Genomic DNA, 20027 nt, shown 5'->3' with positions numbered 1-20027 from the left:
AGCAGGGCACTTCACCTTAAAAATGAAAAGGCAAATCCATGTCTCATAACTTCCAGGATGCAGTGTTATCAGCACAGTTCTGATAAGGGCTGTGAATTCTTTCTTGCATTCTTAATTATTAACAGGGAAGGATGATGCGTGCAGGCACTGTGGGGAAGGTGCTTTTGTAGCCAAGAAGAGCAGAGCCCAGAGGTTGGTGTCAGCCTGCAGAGGAGGCTGTGAGTTCCCCAGGCCCATCACCCTGTGCTCGCTGAGCTGCTCCCATTGCAGGCTTGGGAAGGGTTTGACTTCCTACCAATAATCACTCTCTTGAGGAAAATAAAAGTTTTTTTAGTATTGGCAAAGTATCAGCAGCATTTTATAAGCAAAGCCATTTAATTTCTGTAGTTTAGATTGCTCTTAGAGAAATCACTCACACAGAGGGAGGGGAATAGCAGATTCTTGAATGAGATTTTGTCCCAGGTACTGCAAAGCAGCCACCTGGGGGGCATGCTCATGTGCTCTGAGCAGAGCTGGGGCTGGCCATGAGCCCACAGCATTCTTAGTGACACAGCTAATGTTGCACTTGATTGCAGGTTCGACAAGTGTGGCCGTGATTCTCTTGGCTGCCACTGTGCTACTGTTCTTCAGAGCATTTGCAGGATGGTGTGGTTGGGGACCCACCTGAGAAGACGAAATTGAGGCTGAAAACAACAGTAAAATCACTACTTGTTTGTTATCAGTGTCACTCACTGGGCTTGTTTTTTCCATAAGGATTTGTCCTGGTGTCCTACCACAGATGAGTAGCTCCTTGTCTCCCTCATTTTTCTCCGAAGTATCCAATATTCCTTATGCAATTGCTGAGCTCACAGTGTGATCTCCATCTTCCTGTGGTCACAATGTGACCATGTGCATGAGAACACCCCAGAGACAATCCAGAGAGCAATGTGGGATTTGTGAGCTTGACTGACTGAGGTAAATGGGATGGTTATCATGCAGGAATGCTCTGAACACCCACTGCAAAGTGAGGAGAAAACCCAAGGCAGGGGCAACTGGAGTGCCTCCCCTCCCAGCTCTATCAGCATTGGGCTGTCAGCCCTGGGCAAGAATGGCTCCAACAGAGAAAACAAATCTTTGATAATCTGTAGAAATTCTCAGTTGTTCCCCACAATCTGGCACGTAAAAGTTTATTGTGGCCACTGAAGCAGTGAGGCAAAGCCCCAGAGTGTCTCAGGCTCTCTGCAAAGCTCTTTCCCTTTCGTTATGCTTCTCTTTGCTGTCAGCCCTGTTAAAATAACCATTATTTCCCTCCTTTCAGTGCAAAGCTCAGTAAGGTTGGTCCCAGAATGGTAATGCTCCATGGAAGTCTGTGCAGGAAACTTCCCAACTTCACTCCAAGTGTCATTCTTACTCCCAAATCTTCTCCCAAGCTCTCTATGGTTATTTTACATGGGTGTGAAATTCTCTTTGACCTAATTACAGTTTCCACTTGGCATTTTGGTGCTGGAAATGTAGGCACAGAGCTGCTGAACAGAAGTGTGTCAGATGTGCCATGGTCACCTCTTTGCTTTCAGAGCAGGCAAGGGCTGTAGGCACCAGAATTGTTTTACATTTAAGCCAGTGTTTAATTCTCCCAATAGCACTGAGGTTGCAAGAGCTCAGAGCCCTACACCGAGGATTAAGAGAGCTCCTAAATACAGGGTTGTTGTTGCAGGGAAGACAGAATAACAACAGAGCCTCTGAGAACTGTTCTTGAAAAACATTTATTTCCATAATGGGTTTATAGCGCTGACTTCCAAGCCTCAGTACAACAGTTTTCCCCTACACATGATTCTGGGGACCATTACCTTTGATGGAATAAAAGAAAGCCATACAGAGAAGCCCCCAAACTGACAGTTTGGTACCAAACAAACTGCGCCCAGGTCATCTCTGAGCCCGAGCTGTTGGGTGTCTCAGCCTGGCTGGGACGGAACTCCATGCTGCATCCCTCGGTCACAGTGCAGGAGGCACTGCCTGCAGCCCCACATCGCTCAGGCTGTTGGGTTGAGCTGCAAAGATGGGCTCACGGGCAGAGGAGGCTGCGAGGATTCAGCGGCTGCCATTTATGCAGATGTTCAAAAGGAAATCTACACGTTTCGGCTTCACCTCCTGAGCCCCAGCGTTTGGAAAGTCAAATACAAACCCAGAGACCAAAGTACACAAAATAGTGAACAAATGTTCAGACATTTCTAAGCCCCCCCGGTTTACTGTGCCATGATACCTTCAGAAAAGAACAAAACCCCCACATTCGGATCGCGTTGGATCTTATTTTTAAGAGGGAGGGGTAGAGATGTAGCACGTAGCATAGCAACTGTCAAGCAGTGTTTAAGGCAAATTTATTCCCATTTATTAAGAGATGAAGGTTTGCTGTTTGTTCGCTTTGTTCTTTAAGCTGCTAGATCAGTTCTGAGCTGGATGCTGAAGCTTAGACAGTTTAATCGAAGTTGGAGTGCACTCAACTCGTGTTGACCTGAGCCTAGATCAGACAAAAATATCATTCCCAAAAGTATCAGTGAGAACCAATTAGAAAAAAAAAAACAAAGAAAAGAATCCATGATCACAACTCCCCCAGAACTTTCTCCCTTCAGAGGTTGAGCCCAACTAAATAATACATACACACACGCATGCAGACAAAGAAGGACAGGATGGCAAGCTGCTACAAACACAGTGCTGAATATGGACCAAAGCAGAGCAAAACTTAAATTCCACAGATGCGAGAACATGGAAAGAGTTATGAGTTAAAAAAAAAAGGGGGGGGGGTGGGTGGAACAGAACCCCAAAGAGGAATGTTTGATGAGATGGAATGGAGAATAGAAGTCCGCTGTTCAAAGAAAGGGAGTTCTGAGGAGTGCACACAGAAAGCTGGGGGCTCAGCTGCCTCATCTCTCAGCTGTGTTAGTTTGCTGTGCTTCCCCTCCCTTGGAGATCCGGGTGTTGGTGCCAGGAGGTTCCTGTGGTTACTCAGTCTGTGCATCATAATTTGCCCCCCCGGCCTTCTTCAGCTCGTTCTTGATGTAGTCCTCATCCAGCTCTTTGTGGTCGCTGATCACAAATTCTTTGGCAAAGTTCTGCAAGAGGTAAAGAAAAAGCCTGTTCAATAGAGGATGCTTGTCCAGTCTTGTGTAAAGATGCCCCATGCCTGGAGGTGCTGGAGGACGGGCTGCATGGGGCCTGGGCAGCCAGCCCACAGCAGGGGCTTGGAGCTCAACGATCTGTAAGGTCCCTTCCAACCTAAGCCATTCTACAATTCTATGACTCAACACAGAGCAATTTTATGTGTCTGCTTCTACAGGCACCGGCTGCAAGAGCTAATCCTGCCCTGTGCAGTAGCTTGTCCTAGCAAGAAGTGCACAGCAAGGTTAGGTCAAGTTCCCTAAGTAGTGTGGAAACTAAGGAGCTACAGCTGCCACAAACCTTCAGCGTGGCCTTGGCCATGTCAGCAGTCCTGTTGGTGTCCCAGTGCTTTTTGGGAGCCCTTCTCCTAAAAAGAAAGCCAGCTCTACAGCACACTGAAGAGCCATACCCCCAGATGGAGGAAGGATGCTTTGATAAAGGCAGAGCAGCATGCAGATGCTACCAAGAGCATATAAGTCTACTTTGGTAGATTTACTGACCTCTCCTTTGAACTATCTAATTCACATCATGGCCAAAACCAAGATATTGTCCTAGAAAGGCTTTGTTAATAGGCTCCAGAGTGCTCTGTGGTCTAATGATCCCAGGTGACCTTTAAGGACATGCTCTGTTAACGCACTGTGTACTGCAGGGCAGCTCGAAGGCTCTTTGTAGCAGCGTGAGCCAGGCAAGCCCTAGGCAGCCTGCTGCTACGTGAGGCTGGGAACAGAGAAAACCTTTCTCAGGATGGATCTCTGAGACCAGGACTGCACAGTGCCTATAGCAGAGAGAGTTTCTAATTGGTTTCAGGCTCTCAGCCATGAGAGAGCTCTTTATTTGGTATCGTCTCGAGGGTCTCTGTTTGGGATTGCAGTTGGGTAAAGGAGGGGGTGGAGAAGGATGCAGCTTGAAAGAGCCCCAGCACTTCTTTCATGCGGTGGAAGAATGGAAGGGAGAGCAGAACAGCTCCCTCCCCATTAGACCCCATGCTGCTCTGATCCTGTTTCACACTGTAGGAAATCCTCACTGCTGGAGGGTTGATTAGGGAAAAAAAAAGGCTTATAGTAGCTAGGAGGAGCCTTGTCTGCTCTGCTTCAACCTATGTTCAGCTTTTCTGGTGTGAGGATGGACAGATGCTACAGGCACTCATCCATGTCTTAGCAGAGTTCAGGGGAAATGGGAAATGAAGTGTTTATTTAGGAAAAAAAATCATGTATGCGATTACATGGCTTCAGTGCTAGCTTGACTGCAGTGACAACTGAGTCAGGCCCATAACCTTTCTGAGAAAGGTTCCATGAAAAACATATTTTATATAGCAGGGAGGCTTTCCTTTAATGCCCTGTCTGCAGAATTAAGCTGTATCTGAAATTAGGCTGCAAGTCCACTCATGTATGGCCAGAGGGAAGCTATGTTCCAGGCACCAGCAATTATAATTACTCAAACACTGGACACTTCTCAAGTGGACACTTACCCAGACGATTCCTGGGTGATGCCCTATGGGGGTCAGTCACTATTTCATGTCAGAGCCACCGGGACACCAGATTGGAATAGTTTCCCCCCAGCAGTTGGCCAGATGGGTTATGTTCCCAGCCACTCTTCAATATCCTCTTAGCTGACGGGGCCACCTCTTGTGCCAGATTTGTGCCCTCACAGAGCAATCTGGGTCACTGCTATAAATAACAGAAGTTTATTCCTTTCTCTTTGCAGGTGCTGTAGGGACTCCTTTGGTTCTTCACACTGGCTCTCCCCCACCACGGCGTCCCATCAAGCCTGGCCCCAAGGGAGAAGGTGCTTGGGGTGAGTTTACTGCCTAGCATTCCTGATTCTGGGATCGTGCTTGACCTTTCTCCAGCCACTCAGTGCTCTGAACTGTCTGAGTTCTCTGGGGCTGAGCTTTGTGAAGGTTTGTTCAGGGCACAAATCATAAGATGAAGGGAAGCATGGAAGTGTTCTAAGATTGTTAAAAGCATCTGATGACTCCTGTGCCATCAGGGCAAGAAGGCTGTGGCTCCCAGATTGGAGACCAACACTTAGGGTCAACAGCAGCACTTTTCAGCCAAGGGCCATGTTACCCAGAGTTCACTCTTTTTTTTTTGATCCTGCTGAAAATGCCAGAATAAAAAACAACTCCCGGCTGATTTAATCAGGTCTGATGTTAGCTGAACCAAGCAATGGTCCCTATTTGTTGTGACTGTCATCTGCAGTTATAAATAACTGATCACAGCAGACTGGCTCAGACAAAGCTCAAGAAAAGATTGGAGCTTTGAGTAGCTAGCAGCAATGCCAGCATTGACTCAGTCAGCTTTCTGCTCTGCCACCAGATTTTCCTTAAGAGCTTCTTTCTCTTAGGGGTGGGGAAAGTCCATGGTGTTTCTTCCCTCACAAATGCCATTCTCTAATGTCTCTCAAGTGAATTGCAGAGTACTTGTAGCTGCCTAAGGCATGATGCATAACTCTGATGCTTGAGCCCTCGCTATGCTGACAAGCATCTTCATTTCACCCCCCCTACTTCCTTTTCTTCATCCCCTACCCCCAAGCTTTTTACAACCACAGCAAGCCCTGCAGAATCCCAGCCTTTGTATTCGCACCAGTCACCAGCAGCCTGCAGATAACTGAAACAATGACACCATTTATCACTCACACAACATGCCAGTAACCACAGTGCTATGCTTTGCCTCTTAAATCACTGAACACGACACAGAAAGTGCAATTTACACATGGCTCGTCAATATACCAACCTAGCACTTGCTTCCCTTTGTGCCTGAGTAGCCGAGGGTTACAGCTAAGCAATGCAGTCTGCTGTAACATGTGCCACTATGGAGAGAAGGGGCTCTGACCATGCAGGCCAGGTCACAAAAGCAGAGCCTGCATCCCTCCCTGGGAGGTGTGAAATTTGTGCAGCAAGGTCGGTCCAGACTTTCTCTTCCAGACAACTTTAAGGAGGAAAACAAAAAGGTGGAGTAGATTTTCTGCCTAATCCAGGCTCTGAATGTTTAGCATCTGGGGTCATAAAATTTCCCTGAGCTGGCCAAGGGAAAATCTGCCTGGTGCAGATACTGTACCAAAAAGATCTGCGGAGGCCATTATAAATCCCAGCATGGGTAGGCCTGCAGCCAGGAGGAAAATCCTTGTATCGTCTACAGACACAGGGGTTCTTAGCAGTGAGTGATGGTGCCAGGTAGTCAAGCAGCTACCTGCTGTTTTTATTTACATTGGGCCTTGCTGTGGCCTCCATTGATGCTCAAAATCCTCAGATCCACCCTGCTTAATGTCACTGCTTCCATCCATTGGACATCTTGTTTTCCATGCATAAGGTACTGCTTCAGAGGAGCTGACAAAGTCCATAGTCCAAGTTTCTTTCCCAGCATGGTGTGAGTCCTAGACCTGAGGTCATGTAGGAAGATGAGAAATGTGCTATGGCTGCAGCAAAGGGATGTTCTAGCAGGGCTTCCCTCAGAGCAAGGAGAGCCACAAGGTTACACGCACTGCAATACAGCACCACTGCCCTCCACTCTGGCTGCACCCAACCTGGTGCTGCAATCAGATGAGGGAGTCCAAGCCATCAGCAAAACTCCTCTCTTCCATTTCATACCTTGCCAACTTTTCCACACATCATTTCCAGCCACTGGGAGAAGCCAGCTCTAACCTCTGGCAAACACATCTCACAGCAGTGGAAACTGCATTTCAGCTGATCTGCAAATTCTTCCTACCCGTTCTGCATCCCACTGGGGAAGTCACAGGGCTGTGTTTCAGATGTGGGGTGATGGGAGGCTGCTTAAAGAAGTTACTTCTGTTACTTATAAAGTCATCACCTTCTCTAAACCAGGAGTAGGAGTTCATGTGCATCCATATCCACTTGGTATGGTCATCACAATAAACCAGAAAAGAACTGTCAAAAAGTGCAATTCTGTTTCCCTTCCCAGCAGTACCACATATGAATTTGATTTTCTGATAATAAAAAACAGAAAACTATTAAATCATTTTCTGTTTAAGTTACCATACTCACATAAGAAACCCAGTGCACATACATGGATAGACCATTAGATACGGTCTATTTGCCCTTAGTGAAAGACAATAACCCTGTAAGTGGTCCTACATCATGACAGCAGCATCAGTGCAGTGAGGAGCCCAGGAGGAAAGAGAAACAGGCAAGGAAGATGAAGATCTGACCATGAGCTCCAGAGCAAGAATTTGGCAAACTTGTTGACATCACTGAAGTCGGGTGAATTCCTCACCAAAAATAAGAATGAATCAAATGCCATGAATATTTGCTCACAGAAATGGAACTGTTTCACTTTGAATATGATTTATGCACATAATAGAGCACATGATTTTGTGGGGGCAGGAGTGCTGGAGAAAACAGAGAGGAGTGAAAAGTTATGGAAGGCAAACTGACAAAGGTTGGTCAGTCCCTTGCTCAAACAGCTCTTCAGGGGAAGTCAGTCCCATTGGGAAAAAGAGCTCCACACTGCCTAATGAAGGGTTAAAATCACCTGGTAGGAAGTGCAGTCATGAAGGGAAACAAGTTTGTGGAGAGGAAGCAACATTCAGAGAAACAAAGTCTTGATTTCAGTTCTTCAGCCTTTCCATCCCAACCCTTCCATGGCAGCACTGCCACTCCCAGCCCTGCAACCATGGGGTCTGAGCTTGTCCTTACTCAAAAGAAAGCATGTAATCTCATCCTTCTGCCTCTCCCCAGAGCGAATGAGGCCATTTACTGGGAGGCCTGACTCTCCTGTACTTAAACCCACCGTTGCCAGGTTGGACTTTGCAGGAATTTTTATGGCTGAATTGCACCTCATGCTAGCAGGCGTTGATAACCACACTGAGCAGCTCACAACAGCTTTGAATTCTGGGCTCAGGCCAGAATTCTGTGTCTCCTGAGCTTCTGGGATAAAGGAGGTTAGAAAACAGCTGGAGCAGAGGGAGTCTGCTGTGCTAATGCTGAGTGGGCCATGGCTTGTGCCATGCTGGGAAGAAGGGAAAGAAGGGAAAAGGCAGAGATGTCTTTGTTGCCAGGAACATAAAAGGTGAGTTTAAGACCAGTTTTGGATGGAATCCTTTGTAGCCAAGCAGAAAATATTCCCAGAGTCCTTCTGCTCAGCTGGTATCTGCTGGCATCTGTATGCAGCCTTGGCATGACAGCTAGTGGCTCTGTGTACTCAAACAAATGAAGCCCTTTAGCTGGAGTCACTGTGGGATTACTGTTTTGTCAAACAAGTTCCTTAGCTGGAAGTTTTGCTCCTGGTCCTGCCCTTACTTCTAACCTTCTTGCAGCTGAACTGCTTGGACCAAGTCACAGGCTGCATCTGAGAAAATAAACGGCTGTGAAAAGTGCTACTCAGTGTTCCTTAAATGAGAAATGCATTTTTTTCTGCACTTCAAAAGAAATGCACAGCCTTCTTTCCAACAACGTCAAAGAGTCAATAAGGACATTTCCAAATAAGTAAGATCTGATTCTCAGCTAGTACTGTTCAGAGGAAATACAGTTATTTGTACCTGATGAGATCCATCCCTATAATTTTATAGCTATTACAGCTAAAAATCAATTGTCCTTGCTTCCTGAGAGATCTCCTGGCAGCCTCCTCCACTGACCAGCAGCACCACTCCCCAGCCACCTCCCACAGCCTTCCCAGCACCTGCTCCCCCATCCAAGGGAGGAATACAAAAGCAAGGGCAAGAGCCCAGTTGCTCTCCTTGCTTTGTAGCATTGCATCCTTTTGCTCAGGAGCCCCTAATCTACTCTTCAATGGTTAATATCCCTCTGGTTTTCCTTATGGCAGGTGCTTCTGGGATAATAACCACCATGTGTGAACTCTCCTCGTCCTACAGATGCAGCTCTGTGGGTTCTGCTTGCTGGGAGGTACTGAAGCTGACTCTCTCCCTTTGAGCCTCTTGGTGGAAGAACAATGTTTGCTGGCTTTTGTTCAGCTTTGAGCAGAGCTCAGCCACAGCTCATCAGTGCATCTACAACATATCAGAGAGTATAAAGCAGGCTCCTCTCACAGTGGTGCTTTGGTCGTGGATAAAAAGCTCCAGTTAGCTTTTGCAAATATTACGAGATGGCAAATGCCCTTGAAGTTTCACTTCTCAAACTGGAGATGTGTTGTTCTGTAAGCCCAGCCAGTCTCTCCCATAGATCACAGAACTGGAAGCTTTTATCTGCTGTACAAAGAAGTCTCCTCACGAGCAGCCAGGGATGGCTCATGTTGCACTGGATTCTTAACTCACACAAGTTACTAATCAAATATGAAACATGTGGAATTGCAAATCATACATAGCAGACCTAAGGGACAGATCTTAGAACAGAATTTGGGAATGCTACTCAGCCCAACAGAAATAAATTGTCTAAACATCTTTTAAAAATCTTCGTCTTAGTGATTCTAATATGAATCATTCATTAGTTACTCTATGATTTCCTCCACGGTTGCAATAACGCAGTTTCAGCTGCTTCACATAAGCAGAGATTTGCTGTCCTGTCTCACAGGTATCAGTATGGAAGTTTCTTTTCAAAAGGAGCCCCTCTGCATAGTTGTTCTTTCAGAACATTTTGTTATATTGTTCATGCTTCCTATCTAAACATCCTCTGTTATCACACAAAATACCAATGAACTGAGGGGGCTTTGTTCTCATCCTCCATATGGTCCTACTGGAAGATATCTTTACGTCATCAAGAGCAAAATAATTAAGGGAAATTATTGCAATATTCAGCTTGTTCTCGTGGTGCAGCAAGAATGACCAGTTTATAAGGAATTGAGCAGCTGGCCTTAGGTCTCATTGAAAGAGCTAATCTTATTTTAAATGCTTCTTCAGAATACATGTGCTGAACACGAGCGTCGTCTCTGCCTTTCCAGCAGCAGCCTTCCACCCTTCACTTCTCTCTGGTAGGTGTTTGCTTTTCCTCACTTTGACAGAGCTTGGGCACATTGCTGGGGCATCCAATTCAAGCACAGTCCTTCCAAGGTGTGCACCAAGCACATTTCTCTTCTCTGATATGCCCACAGTCAAACACAAGACTATTCAAACCTAGTTAGCTATTAAAAGCTGACGGTTAATTGGTACTGCTAGGGACCTTAGACTCCATTTGATTGTGTCCATGAATTCACTGTACAGAGACAAAAGGCCTCAAGGGAAAAGTTTAAAAACAGACACAGATCTTTCTGTTTAGACTTATTTGCTTAACTTAATAATGCTTTGTTCTCTACCACTTGATAGTATTGTCATTTTCTTATCAAGGAAAGAGATAAGAAACTTCTTAATGGCAACACAGGGGGAAGCATGTGTTCTCTTGTCTGGTAATAATTAAGATGTGTTTAAGTTCAAAGGTGCTTCTTTATGCCTGAGTTCTCGAAGGGCAGATGTCAAGTCTTCTTAGTAAGAAGTCAGGCAATAAGAAAAGGTCTTCTTTTTAAAGGATTAATCAATAAGATGAAGCATGACTCAATGCTTCCCCCTCTCTCACCTCCTGCTAATGCTGGCAGAGCTAAAAGCAATGAGAGCTGGCTGAGAAGGGTTACCTGTACTACTTCTTTGACCAGAGTCTTGTCGGTCCCGGTTTTGGCTCTCTGCAGGCCACTGACATCCTCTCCAATCCAGGTGATGAGGGCAAACTTGACTCGCTTGCTCATGGCATCACCGGTGGTGAATCGGACAAAGCCAAACAATCGAACATCATCTGGAGGGACAAAGCAACAGAAACAAGGTGATTAAAACCAGAAACATCCTCCCCTCACTGCTTTCTGCAGTAAGACTATTGCTCACAGATTAAAGACCAAAGAGCACTGATACTGCACTATGACAGCGTTGTGCTGGACTAACAGGGCAACACAGGAGCTCTGTTCATGTGTCCTTTGCTGGCAAAGCAGGACTGGGAAGAATCTGGTTTTGCCCATGCTTCACTAGTGCACTGCTAATGAGTTTGGAAATGGCTAACACACAATCAACAGGCAGTCTGAGAGCACAGAGCTCAGCCTGGTTACACATTCAGCCCAGAGCTAACCCAAGTTACACATTCAGACTGATCATTCATCTCTAGGTCACTGCTCAAGAAGAGAACAAAGTGATTTCCCAGCCCGTCTGTTAGAGGATAGCCAGATCAAGATCACCTTTTATAAAATACACCCAGAAACTGGCCACTGTGCAGATCTGATCCTTTTCCTGCTTTCCCTTCAGCAACATTTCTGGCTCACTTGGAGTATGAGTTTGCAAGAAAAAGAGGAGGGTAGAAGAAGTATCTAAAGCAAATCTGAAGCTGCTTCCCCAGATGTGCTTTTCTACTCTTTCCCAAGCCCTGTAGACAAAGGCCTTGGATTTAAAAAATGTTCTGATCTTTGCTTTCCAGCCAGTTTCTGCCATATCAGACCAGACAAGAGTTATTTAGTTCGGCTCTATGTGTAAAAACCTTGAACACTCTTTGGAAGAGTTTGTACCTTCATTGCATAGCAGCTCATCCACTGAGACTGCTGGACTCCTGCATGATAACAGACACTTGATAAGCATGTGACACCTTCCATCCTGTCCCAGCCTCAGTGGCACACAGGATGCTGGAGCCTTACCCAGGACTGTGCAGGGAAGCAGAGCAGATGGACAGTTGTGCAATCGTGGAATATATCTAATCATAGCTACTGCATCTGTTACAGGGCGCTCAAGACCTTTTTAATGAAGGGAGATGACTCAAAATAGAAGAACAGGCTTGCTGTTTGAGAAGAATCGTGTTCATTCTGGTTACACTTGTTGTGACCAGTTCAATGTGCTTTGTAGGTACTTGCTGTCTCGACTGCTGCCAGGTGAGAACACGGACTCCAGGTGCAGTGACACGAGCCAAAATTCCATCCCTTAGGTCAGCACGCTCCAGGAAGGGTCACAAGAGCCCCGGCAGCTCCAGGGAATGGGGAAAAGGAGCTGGGAATTGCTCATCCCCAGAAAATATGCTGCTAGGAAAAAAAAAAAAGGGAATATTCTCTGAAAGCTGACATCTCAGATTCTTAAACGCCGTGTTTTGCCAAAGTGTCAGTAAAGACAACTTCCATTTAATGAATGTCGTCAAGTTTTAAAGTCCAAAAGGACCCAAACACCTGTGTTCTCCTGTTTTGTTCTCTCTGTTTTTTGCCACTGACAGAGGAGTACTGGGGAAAGCTGGAAAATGTATGTAGGGGTGTGTGAGCCTGCTGGAGCGTTTCAAACAAACTCTTCTGAAGATCTCAGATTTGAAATGAAGAAAAAGAGAGCTCTTACTCAGATGGATCTTCTGGCAGACCAGAAGAGCCAAGTGCACAGATAGAGCAGGCAAACAAAACTTCCCTCTCAGAAGCCCAATGACTGGCAAGTGCACCAAACCTACGGTGAGACTCCTGCTCCTGACAGTAAATCCTCTTGCCAAGATTGATTAGAGCCGTAAATGAACAGACAGCCAGGAAATACCCAAGGTGAAGAGAGACAGCAAATCCCCAAACGTTACTATTAACAGTTCTACGGAAAAAAGACTTTGCTTTCCCAGATCTGACGGGAAAGGAGGCCACGCTCTGCTAAGAATTGTACTGGGGTTCCTATGGGAACTCAGTGCTGGAAGGCACTTTAATGACACCAAGTCCTGTCCCCTACAGCTCTGTAACTGTGTCACAGCCCTTCTCGTGGATAATCACTTTCCATTCTGAGTGTGGAGGTTTTTGATCCCTGTTCTTTTACTAAAGGCTGTTACAGAGCCTGAAGCCTGCTTTGGAATCTACTCCTTTAAAATAAAGCTAATGCAAAAGTAGAATGAATGAGAACAATCCAAACTAGGGATCTGTCAGTATGAACCCAGGGATCGCTGGAAGCAGCAGGATTTGCTTCTCGATGGAGTTTCCCATTCTGTCTGAAAGCAGCTCGATCAGTGGCAGCACCCAGAGCCAAACCCAGCAGTTCCATGTGGGCTATCAGAACAGCTGCACTGGGTGGCTGAACAACTACCTCATGGTGTTAGGTCCCAGTAAGTTTAATGAGCAACTGCAGGTTAGATGTGGGCTCTGAGTCACTGCCCTGCCTGAGGCAGGTTTCCAATGTATTCAGTGCAGATTTCCAAGGCACCATGCTTTAACTTAGCGTGCCGGTCTGTGACTGCAGTGGCTGAGGAGCTCTTCAGCAGATGCAGATGAAGCCAAGAGGGAAAGTGAATCAGAGCCCTTAGCAATCAGCCTGTCTCCTTTCCCAACAGGACAACAGGACAGATGCGGGCTATCTTAGCACTGGCTCAGCCTGGTTATGTGACCCTCCTGATGAAAATCCCTGAGCAGAAGCAGTTGAGTTTCACAATGAGTCCGAAGCTTGTTCTGAGCGATAACGGGATCAAAGCAGGACTTCTTTTATGCTCCTAGATTTTTCTCTTTCACAGTTAATGGGCTCTGCCCTGCCAGATCACCTCGCTGCGCTGGGAGCCATCGGTGCCATCAGTGCTGGCTCTGCTCAGAACCTCAAGGCGTTAATAATCCTCCTTCCCACCCCCTCCTCCCCCCACCCCCCCCCCCCAAAAAAAGGAATTTTGCTGCATGTGGAGGGAATCCAACAAATCACAGACAGAAGGTTTCCTCTGCAAGAGGAAATCCTGCCTAGCTCTACACAGCCACCTTCCTCATCGCTCAGCCACGAATTTCAGGGCGTAGAGAAGCAATTAAAAGATATTATTAATAGTTCTGGGTGGAATGGAAATAGCAGCTTTATTGGAGAAGATCTCACAAGTTACACACAGCAGAAATTAACCTTAATTCCTACTGATATCACTATTCCCTTAAGTGCAGTTGCACAGCAAGGCAAGAGGGCTATACAAACAATTAGAAGTACAACAAATGCCTTAATGAACTTCAGTTATTGTTTCTCTCCAAGCCCCTTACGATGCAGGATTTCCCAGATACACTGATTAAACTGCCTTTGGCTGTAAACAAAGCTTGATGTGGAGCTGCAGAGATTTCCTTGATGGCATTCTCCTCTTTTTCATCCGCTCAAACCCTTTGTTTCAGCTCTACACAAAAATTCCCATTGGGTTAGAATGCACTGACTCATCAGTTAAAGCTATCAGCTGCAAGAAAGAAATCCACTCTCACATCATCATACAATCAAAGAAGGGCCTGGGTTGAAAAGAACCACAATGACCATCTAGTTTCAACCCCCTGCTATGTGCAGGGTCACCAACCACCAGTCCACGCTGCCCAGAGCCACATCCAGCCTGGCCTTGAATGCCTCCTGTGGTGGCACTGAATGGCCACACTCTTGGCTTCACCTGCCTGCTCCATCAGGGTGACACAGCACGCAGCCCACGGGAAGAACTGCTTGTGTGTGCTCTCCCCACAGTGAGTTACTGGCAGTGCCCACAGGCTGTGCGAAGGACTTTTTCGTTGGGTTTATGTGAGATCAGCCTGTCAGTTTTCCACCTCTCTGGCCACCCTTTCAGCCATGTGGCTGACAGAACCCATCCCAACCTCTCAGCACGCTGTTTTTGTCCCTGTACTGAAGCCTGTGCATCTCTGTTGCAATACTGTCTTGCACCACGCAAGCATGTTCATTAAGCCATCCAAGACAAACACATCAGGTTTGACTGCAGAACTACAGCTGGGACACCAACCATGGCTGAGCGGGGCACTCAGACACACGTGCGTGAAGAAGAAGCTCCTCCTGCTCCCTCAGCTGTGCAGCATCCTGGTAGATAAGCCACAGCTGCCCTGGGGACAATGCCAGCCCTTCTCTGCCCTGCTGCCATGTGGAGGCAGGATGCTGGCAATGGCTTGCACTAAGTTTGTCTCCATCCCTGAAGGAAGGAAGGTGTGCATTGATTCGTCACCCCTTGTGCATTTTTACAGCTCTTAACTCCATCCTGAGGTGTCAATGCAATCTTGGTGATCTCTCTCTCAGATCTTAACTCCTAAATTTTATATACAGGCCAGTGTTTATAGGGCAACTGTCATAAGCCCACATTTGTACCAGAAGCAAGTCCCATTACTATTTTCTTCCTAATTCTCTGTGTCAACCAGGAACGATTTTATAGGGTATTTATTTCAGCCCAAAGATTTCCAGTTCTTCCTCGCACTGAATGCACAGTGTGTTTTTGGTCTGATCTTTTCAGACACATGAATAACGATCCCATTCCATGCTGTCATCGCAATTATTTATCTGCGCTGGGGCTTTCCAAAGAAAAGGCTCATTATTTCTTTTGTCAGAGATGCATTGAGAAACAAGTGCTCACATGTGGCACGGAGGAAACAGTCTTCCCATCTCTCTACTACTTAATGACAGGATGAAAAAAAAGACATTAAAATAAACTACAGACAGAGGCCATGCAATGCTCTGCTGCTCTGTGGTATGGGAAGTGAACCCAGCTGTCCGTGCAGTCAGGTATCACTGATGCACCCCAACGTTGAAGCGGATGTTTCTGCCTGGTGGTTTACGTTGGTATCTCAGTTTTAAGTCATCCTGCTGTTCTCAGCAACAGCAACACCAGCCCAGTGATGAAACTTAAGGAACAACAAAACCCAGAAGCCTTAACATCCTTCTGTACAATAACCTTCAACTCTTATCTGGCTTTCTGGCTTCCAGTTCACCAGCTCAGCGTTTTGCCTAAGTGAACTCATGTCCATGTACCACTGAACACCAAATGAAAGCTATGCCTGGACCCAAGCCATCTGCAAAGGGAAAAGCTGCAACTGTGAAGTCAAATGGATCGAAAGCCCTGAATTAAGTCCTTGTTCAGTGCCGAGGTAATCTGTGCTGCTAAACCCAACCAAAACAGCTCTCAGCCAGAAGACACAGGGGGTGTCTACACTGCGTTTAATGACCCTGACGCAATTAATGCCCTTAACTTATGGTCTCCAGACTCTCTGGGTCACCCAAAGGCCAGTGCAGTCACGTAGGCTGGTCATTACACAGGACTGCAAGAGGACATGCCATCAGCAGCCACCTCTAATCTCCTCATAAGAACTTGACTGTGTCAGTGGTTTAAACCAGCCTGATGGCTTTAGTTCAGAAAAGGCTGGACAGGTGTTCACACCTCTTGGGCTGCCTTTGGAGGACAGAGAAGACTAAAGCAGTGCCTACAGCCTCACAGCCCAAGTGTCTCTGTCATCCTGTGGCCTCATACGGACCTTGCCAACAACAGCATGGCAGTGACTGATAGGCAAAGGTTCAAGGATGAGGCTGTGCATGCAGCACAGGTGTCACACTGGGATCTTGAACAGAAGAGGACTGAAAATGCTTCAAGTATGAAAATATGTTAAGTACACGGTACTTTAAAGTTTTCTGCCAGTACAAAAAGCTTAGGAAGATACAGCCCCCACCCCAGGACATGTAGCACGGTTCCCATGTGCAACACATATCTGAGAGTAGAGGAAGAGCCCCGTGGCTGATCAACTCCATCTGCACCGCCTTCCTTCAGCAGCAAAACACGGTGCTCTGCAGGGCTGGCTCCTAACGTGGTCATTTTCAGCTGCTGCTCTATTTAAAAGAAGTGATTTCAAACAAATTCTTACTTTTTCCTTTGTCCTCAGCCTCTCTCATTCGCTGAGGAGGTTTACAGACTCAGTCATGGGCCGCGTGAAAAGAAAAGTGAGCAGAAGCCCTGCTACCAACAAACCCCTCCGGCACCTCCCAGGTTCTGCCACACACAAGGCAGACTTCCACCATGGACAGACGTCCTCCAAACCGGTACAAAAGGCCACCCTGGTCTCAGTGCCACATGAATTAGTGCTCTTGGTGACATTTTGCACACTGAGTGTTTCCAGCTCGCGCTCTCACCTTCAACCACCAAATTATGCTCAGCTTCTACCCAAGGCAGCTGCAGCACTTTGTGGCTTTGGGGGCAGTGTTCTTCACAAAACAGGAATTTGAAACAAGGAAGGAAGTTCATTCTAATGTCAGGGTTTTTTTAATCCTTTCATCATGTTTTCTGAAGCTGTTTGCATCAGTGGCAGCTCCTCTCTCCTCCAGAAAACATAGAAGGAGCTGAGGTAGCACATGCAGCAATAGGAGGGAATCATATCTAGCAGCTCTTCCCAGCCCTTCCTACTCTTTCTTAGCGACTTTGTTCCAGTAAAAGTATTCCAACCAGCTCTTCTTCATAGTAATATTTGGCACCTTTCTTCCAGATGAGAAGGAAACGACAACTGCCCATGAGCCCTGTTCTCAATCCAGTGGTCCAGACAAAGGGTGGCTGCACAGATGGAGGCACCAAAACCTGGTCTCACCCTCTGCAAGCGCTGCACTTGACTTGTGAGTGGAGGAAGATCCTTTTGGGTGCTCAGCCAGGAGCCTGGGACCTGAGCCTGCCTGCTTCTCCTGGCCTGCAGCGATTGTGCTCCAGAGAAGGTTGGGGAATAACCAATAACCCCTGGCCCCTCATCTGCCAAGCAGCAGCCCTGCATGAGAAAAGAGCGAAAGGAAGGGAACCCAGCTGCTGTAAGGGCTGAGCTGCACATCAAAGTCTAATGGGCCACCTCAACCCCACTGATGCCTTTCACTCAGCTCTTCCCATGACCATGCTTATGCCTAAAACGTGTGCAAATTCCTTTTTGTAAAAACACTCCAGCAGTGGGGCCAGCTTCCCACTTTGCAGATATAAATCAGTTTCCGTAAACTCTGTCTATTTTAATACCTTGTTTTTTAAAGGTTTGTCACATGCAAGCAATGGCAAGAAAACAAAACTGGCCATGTTCCAAAGTGTAATGCATGCCTCCATTAGTTGTTCTTCGCATCCAACCCAACCCGGCCAGCGACTGCTCCCTGCCAAAGCCCCTCCTCCTGCTTATCCACTCGATGTAAAGTATTCCCATGCTATGGCACAGACAATGAGAACCATTCCTATAGAGGGTACCAGTCCAGACAAAACATCAAAAGTCAGTCCAGGCAAAATAAAGATATGAGCCCCTGAAAAACGAGGGGAAATAAATGGGGAAGGTCCCTCTGCAAGCCTCAAATGTCCAGGGACTTGGAGACACTCGGTTATCTCAGCCACAGGAGGAGACATAGAACACAGCACTGATGCTGGTGCTGTTGACCTTCCAGGAAAACAATGCTGAGATAACATTGGGCTGAACTTCAGAAGCACTGAGCCCTGGGTCCCCCCGCATGCTGGCTGCTCTTTTTTATCCTAATATTGCACATGAAGAGCTAGGTGGGAAGGAGTTTTTGCCACATACGTCATCAGCTCTTCTGACATCATCTAAAGGATGATTTTTGGCTTTGAGAATCTTCCCTGCAGAGCTCCCAAGAACAGCTGGAATTGAGTAGCTGTAATAATCCTGGTGAGAACCCGCTGCAAACGTCAGAGCAGAGCATTCTGAACCCTTCTGATCACCAACTGCAGTGCAAAGGCTACAACATATTTTCTCCTTTGATATTTTTTAACTGACCAAACCCTGCCCACATTTAAGTCGCTGGAAATCCTTCTCTCTGACCCAGTGAATGCAGCCAAGCCAGAAGAAGACCCATGGAATAGGCAGTGGCATTTCTATGGACGTGGGGCTTTGCCTTCAGTGCCACAGGCACACCTGGAGGAGGGAGAGATTGTTCAGCACCCAACTCCTCTGCAGTACAAATATAACATAAAAACACAGACCTAACACTTGCTCTGTAACTAGAGGAGGGAGGAAGCTTTGCCGGCAGCAGAGCAGCATTATCTACAGTTCATTACAAATGCTTCATACCAGTGTTGTTAAACAGCAGCCACGCCGGGGGAGAAGCTGTCCCACATCCCACATCCCCCAGAAGTTATTTGGAGCAAAGTCAAAGCTTTGTAAAAGGCGTCGAAAGTTGCGATCAGGTGAAGTTAAATATCTGTTTATCTTTGGCTTTCCCTGGGCTTTGTTGATAATCCACATCCGACAGTGGAACAATCAGCTGCCACGTCTCAACCCGGAGCCCCACGGGTGGGTCGTGCTGTGCCACAGCCGCCTGTTCCCAGCGCATTGTTTGGGGCAGAACCGCAGCTCAGATTTCACCTTCTGAAAAAATCTGAGCAAGCCTTCTACACGAGGTTACATTAGCACCATTTATTGCAAAACAAGCTGTCTGAGTTCATTTTTAGGCACCAAAAACGGAACGCTTCTTTGCTCGTCGGCAAGAGGTCACGCTTTGAAAACGCGGCGCCGAACAATGGGACTCCTGCTAATCGAACCTTTTGTCTCGGTGATGGTGGAGAAGCAATGAGAAATTGTGCAAAAGGGTGGGAAAAGCCCCAAGGATCTTAAGTCCGGGGGTGAAACAAAGGAGTGGTTGGACTATGGACTGCAGGGAGTTGTGCTTCATGGCAGCAGGAAACCCAACCGTGCAGGACAGGGGAAGCAGCACCAATTGCAATTCCCCCAAGTTTTCTCCCATCTCTCCCCCTGTATGCGCCAAAGGCATCGGGAAGGAGCTTACCTGTGCACTTCCTCTTAAAGGTTTCATAGTCTACCCCTTGGTCTCCGGGGACGATCGTAGAGCCGTTGTATTTAAACGTCACCCTTTGGGAAGGGGAAAAGAGAAGGGAGACGGGATTTAAAAGTCAGCCTTATGGAAGGCAAAGGAGAAGAAGGGGAGGAACGCATTCCAAAAAACATCCCGGGGAAAGGGGGAAGAGGAGCCGGGAAACAGAGGAGCATCGGTGCCTGTCCAGGAGATGCCGGCACCGCGGTGCACCTACCAGTTCACCTCGGTGGCATCGTCCCTGACGAGGTTGTACGCCTCCCTGCACGCCTCCTTGTCGATTTTGGTGGCCATGGGGACGTTCGGGGGAGCGGGCCGGCGGCCGCGGAGCGGCGCGGAGATGAGGACCTCCGCCGCTGCTGCAGCCGCACCGCACCGCGCAGCGCCGAGCCGAGCCGAGCCGAGCCGAACCCGCTGCCGCCACCGGCCCGCCCCCGCCGCGCCGCCGCTGCCAATGGCCCGCGCTGAGCCGGCCC

At 47.4% G+C, this 20027-nt stretch overlaps 1 protein-coding gene across 1 annotated transcript; it reads right to left on the bottom strand.

Moving 5' to 3' along the window:
- Positions 1-1726: 1726 nt before the first annotated feature.
- COTL1 (coactosin like F-actin binding protein 1) lies at positions 1727-19878 on the bottom strand. The gene is made up of 4 exons (XM_048958988.1): positions 19769-19878; positions 19507-19589; positions 10647-10804; positions 1727-3086 (listed from the first exon to the last, which is right to left on the bottom strand). The coding sequence occupies exons 1-4, from the start codon at positions 19843-19845 to the stop codon at positions 2976-2978; spliced, it is 429 nt and encodes a 142-aa protein (XP_048814945.1). The 5' UTR covers positions 19846-19878; the 3' UTR covers positions 1727-2975.
- Positions 19879-20027: the final 149 nt, after the last annotated feature.

This window comes from Lagopus muta, chromosome 12, assembly GCF_023343835.1.
Source record: "Lagopus muta isolate bLagMut1 chromosome 12, bLagMut1 primary, whole genome shotgun sequence".
In the NCBI taxonomy this organism is placed as follows: domain Eukaryota; kingdom Metazoa; phylum Chordata; class Aves; order Galliformes; family Phasianidae; genus Lagopus; species Lagopus muta.
The sequence above is the reverse complement of the archived record's forward strand: the minus strand, read 5'-3'. Positions and strand labels throughout refer to the sequence as shown.

Excerpts from the sequence above, each read along its gene's own strand:
- COTL1 (XM_048958988.1), bottom strand. The coding sequence starts at position 19,845 with ATGGCCACCAAAATCGACAAGGAGGCGTGCAGGGAGGCGTACAACCTC. Across the intron at positions 10,805-19,506 it reads CTTTAAGAGGAAGTGCACAG|ATGATGTTCGATTGTTTGGC; the intron begins GTAAGCTCCTTC and ends TTGTCCCTCCAG. Across the intron at positions 3,087-10,646 it reads TGGTCAAAGAAGTAGTACAG|AACTTTGCCAAAGAATTTGT; the intron begins GTAACCCTTCTC and ends TACCTCTTGCAG.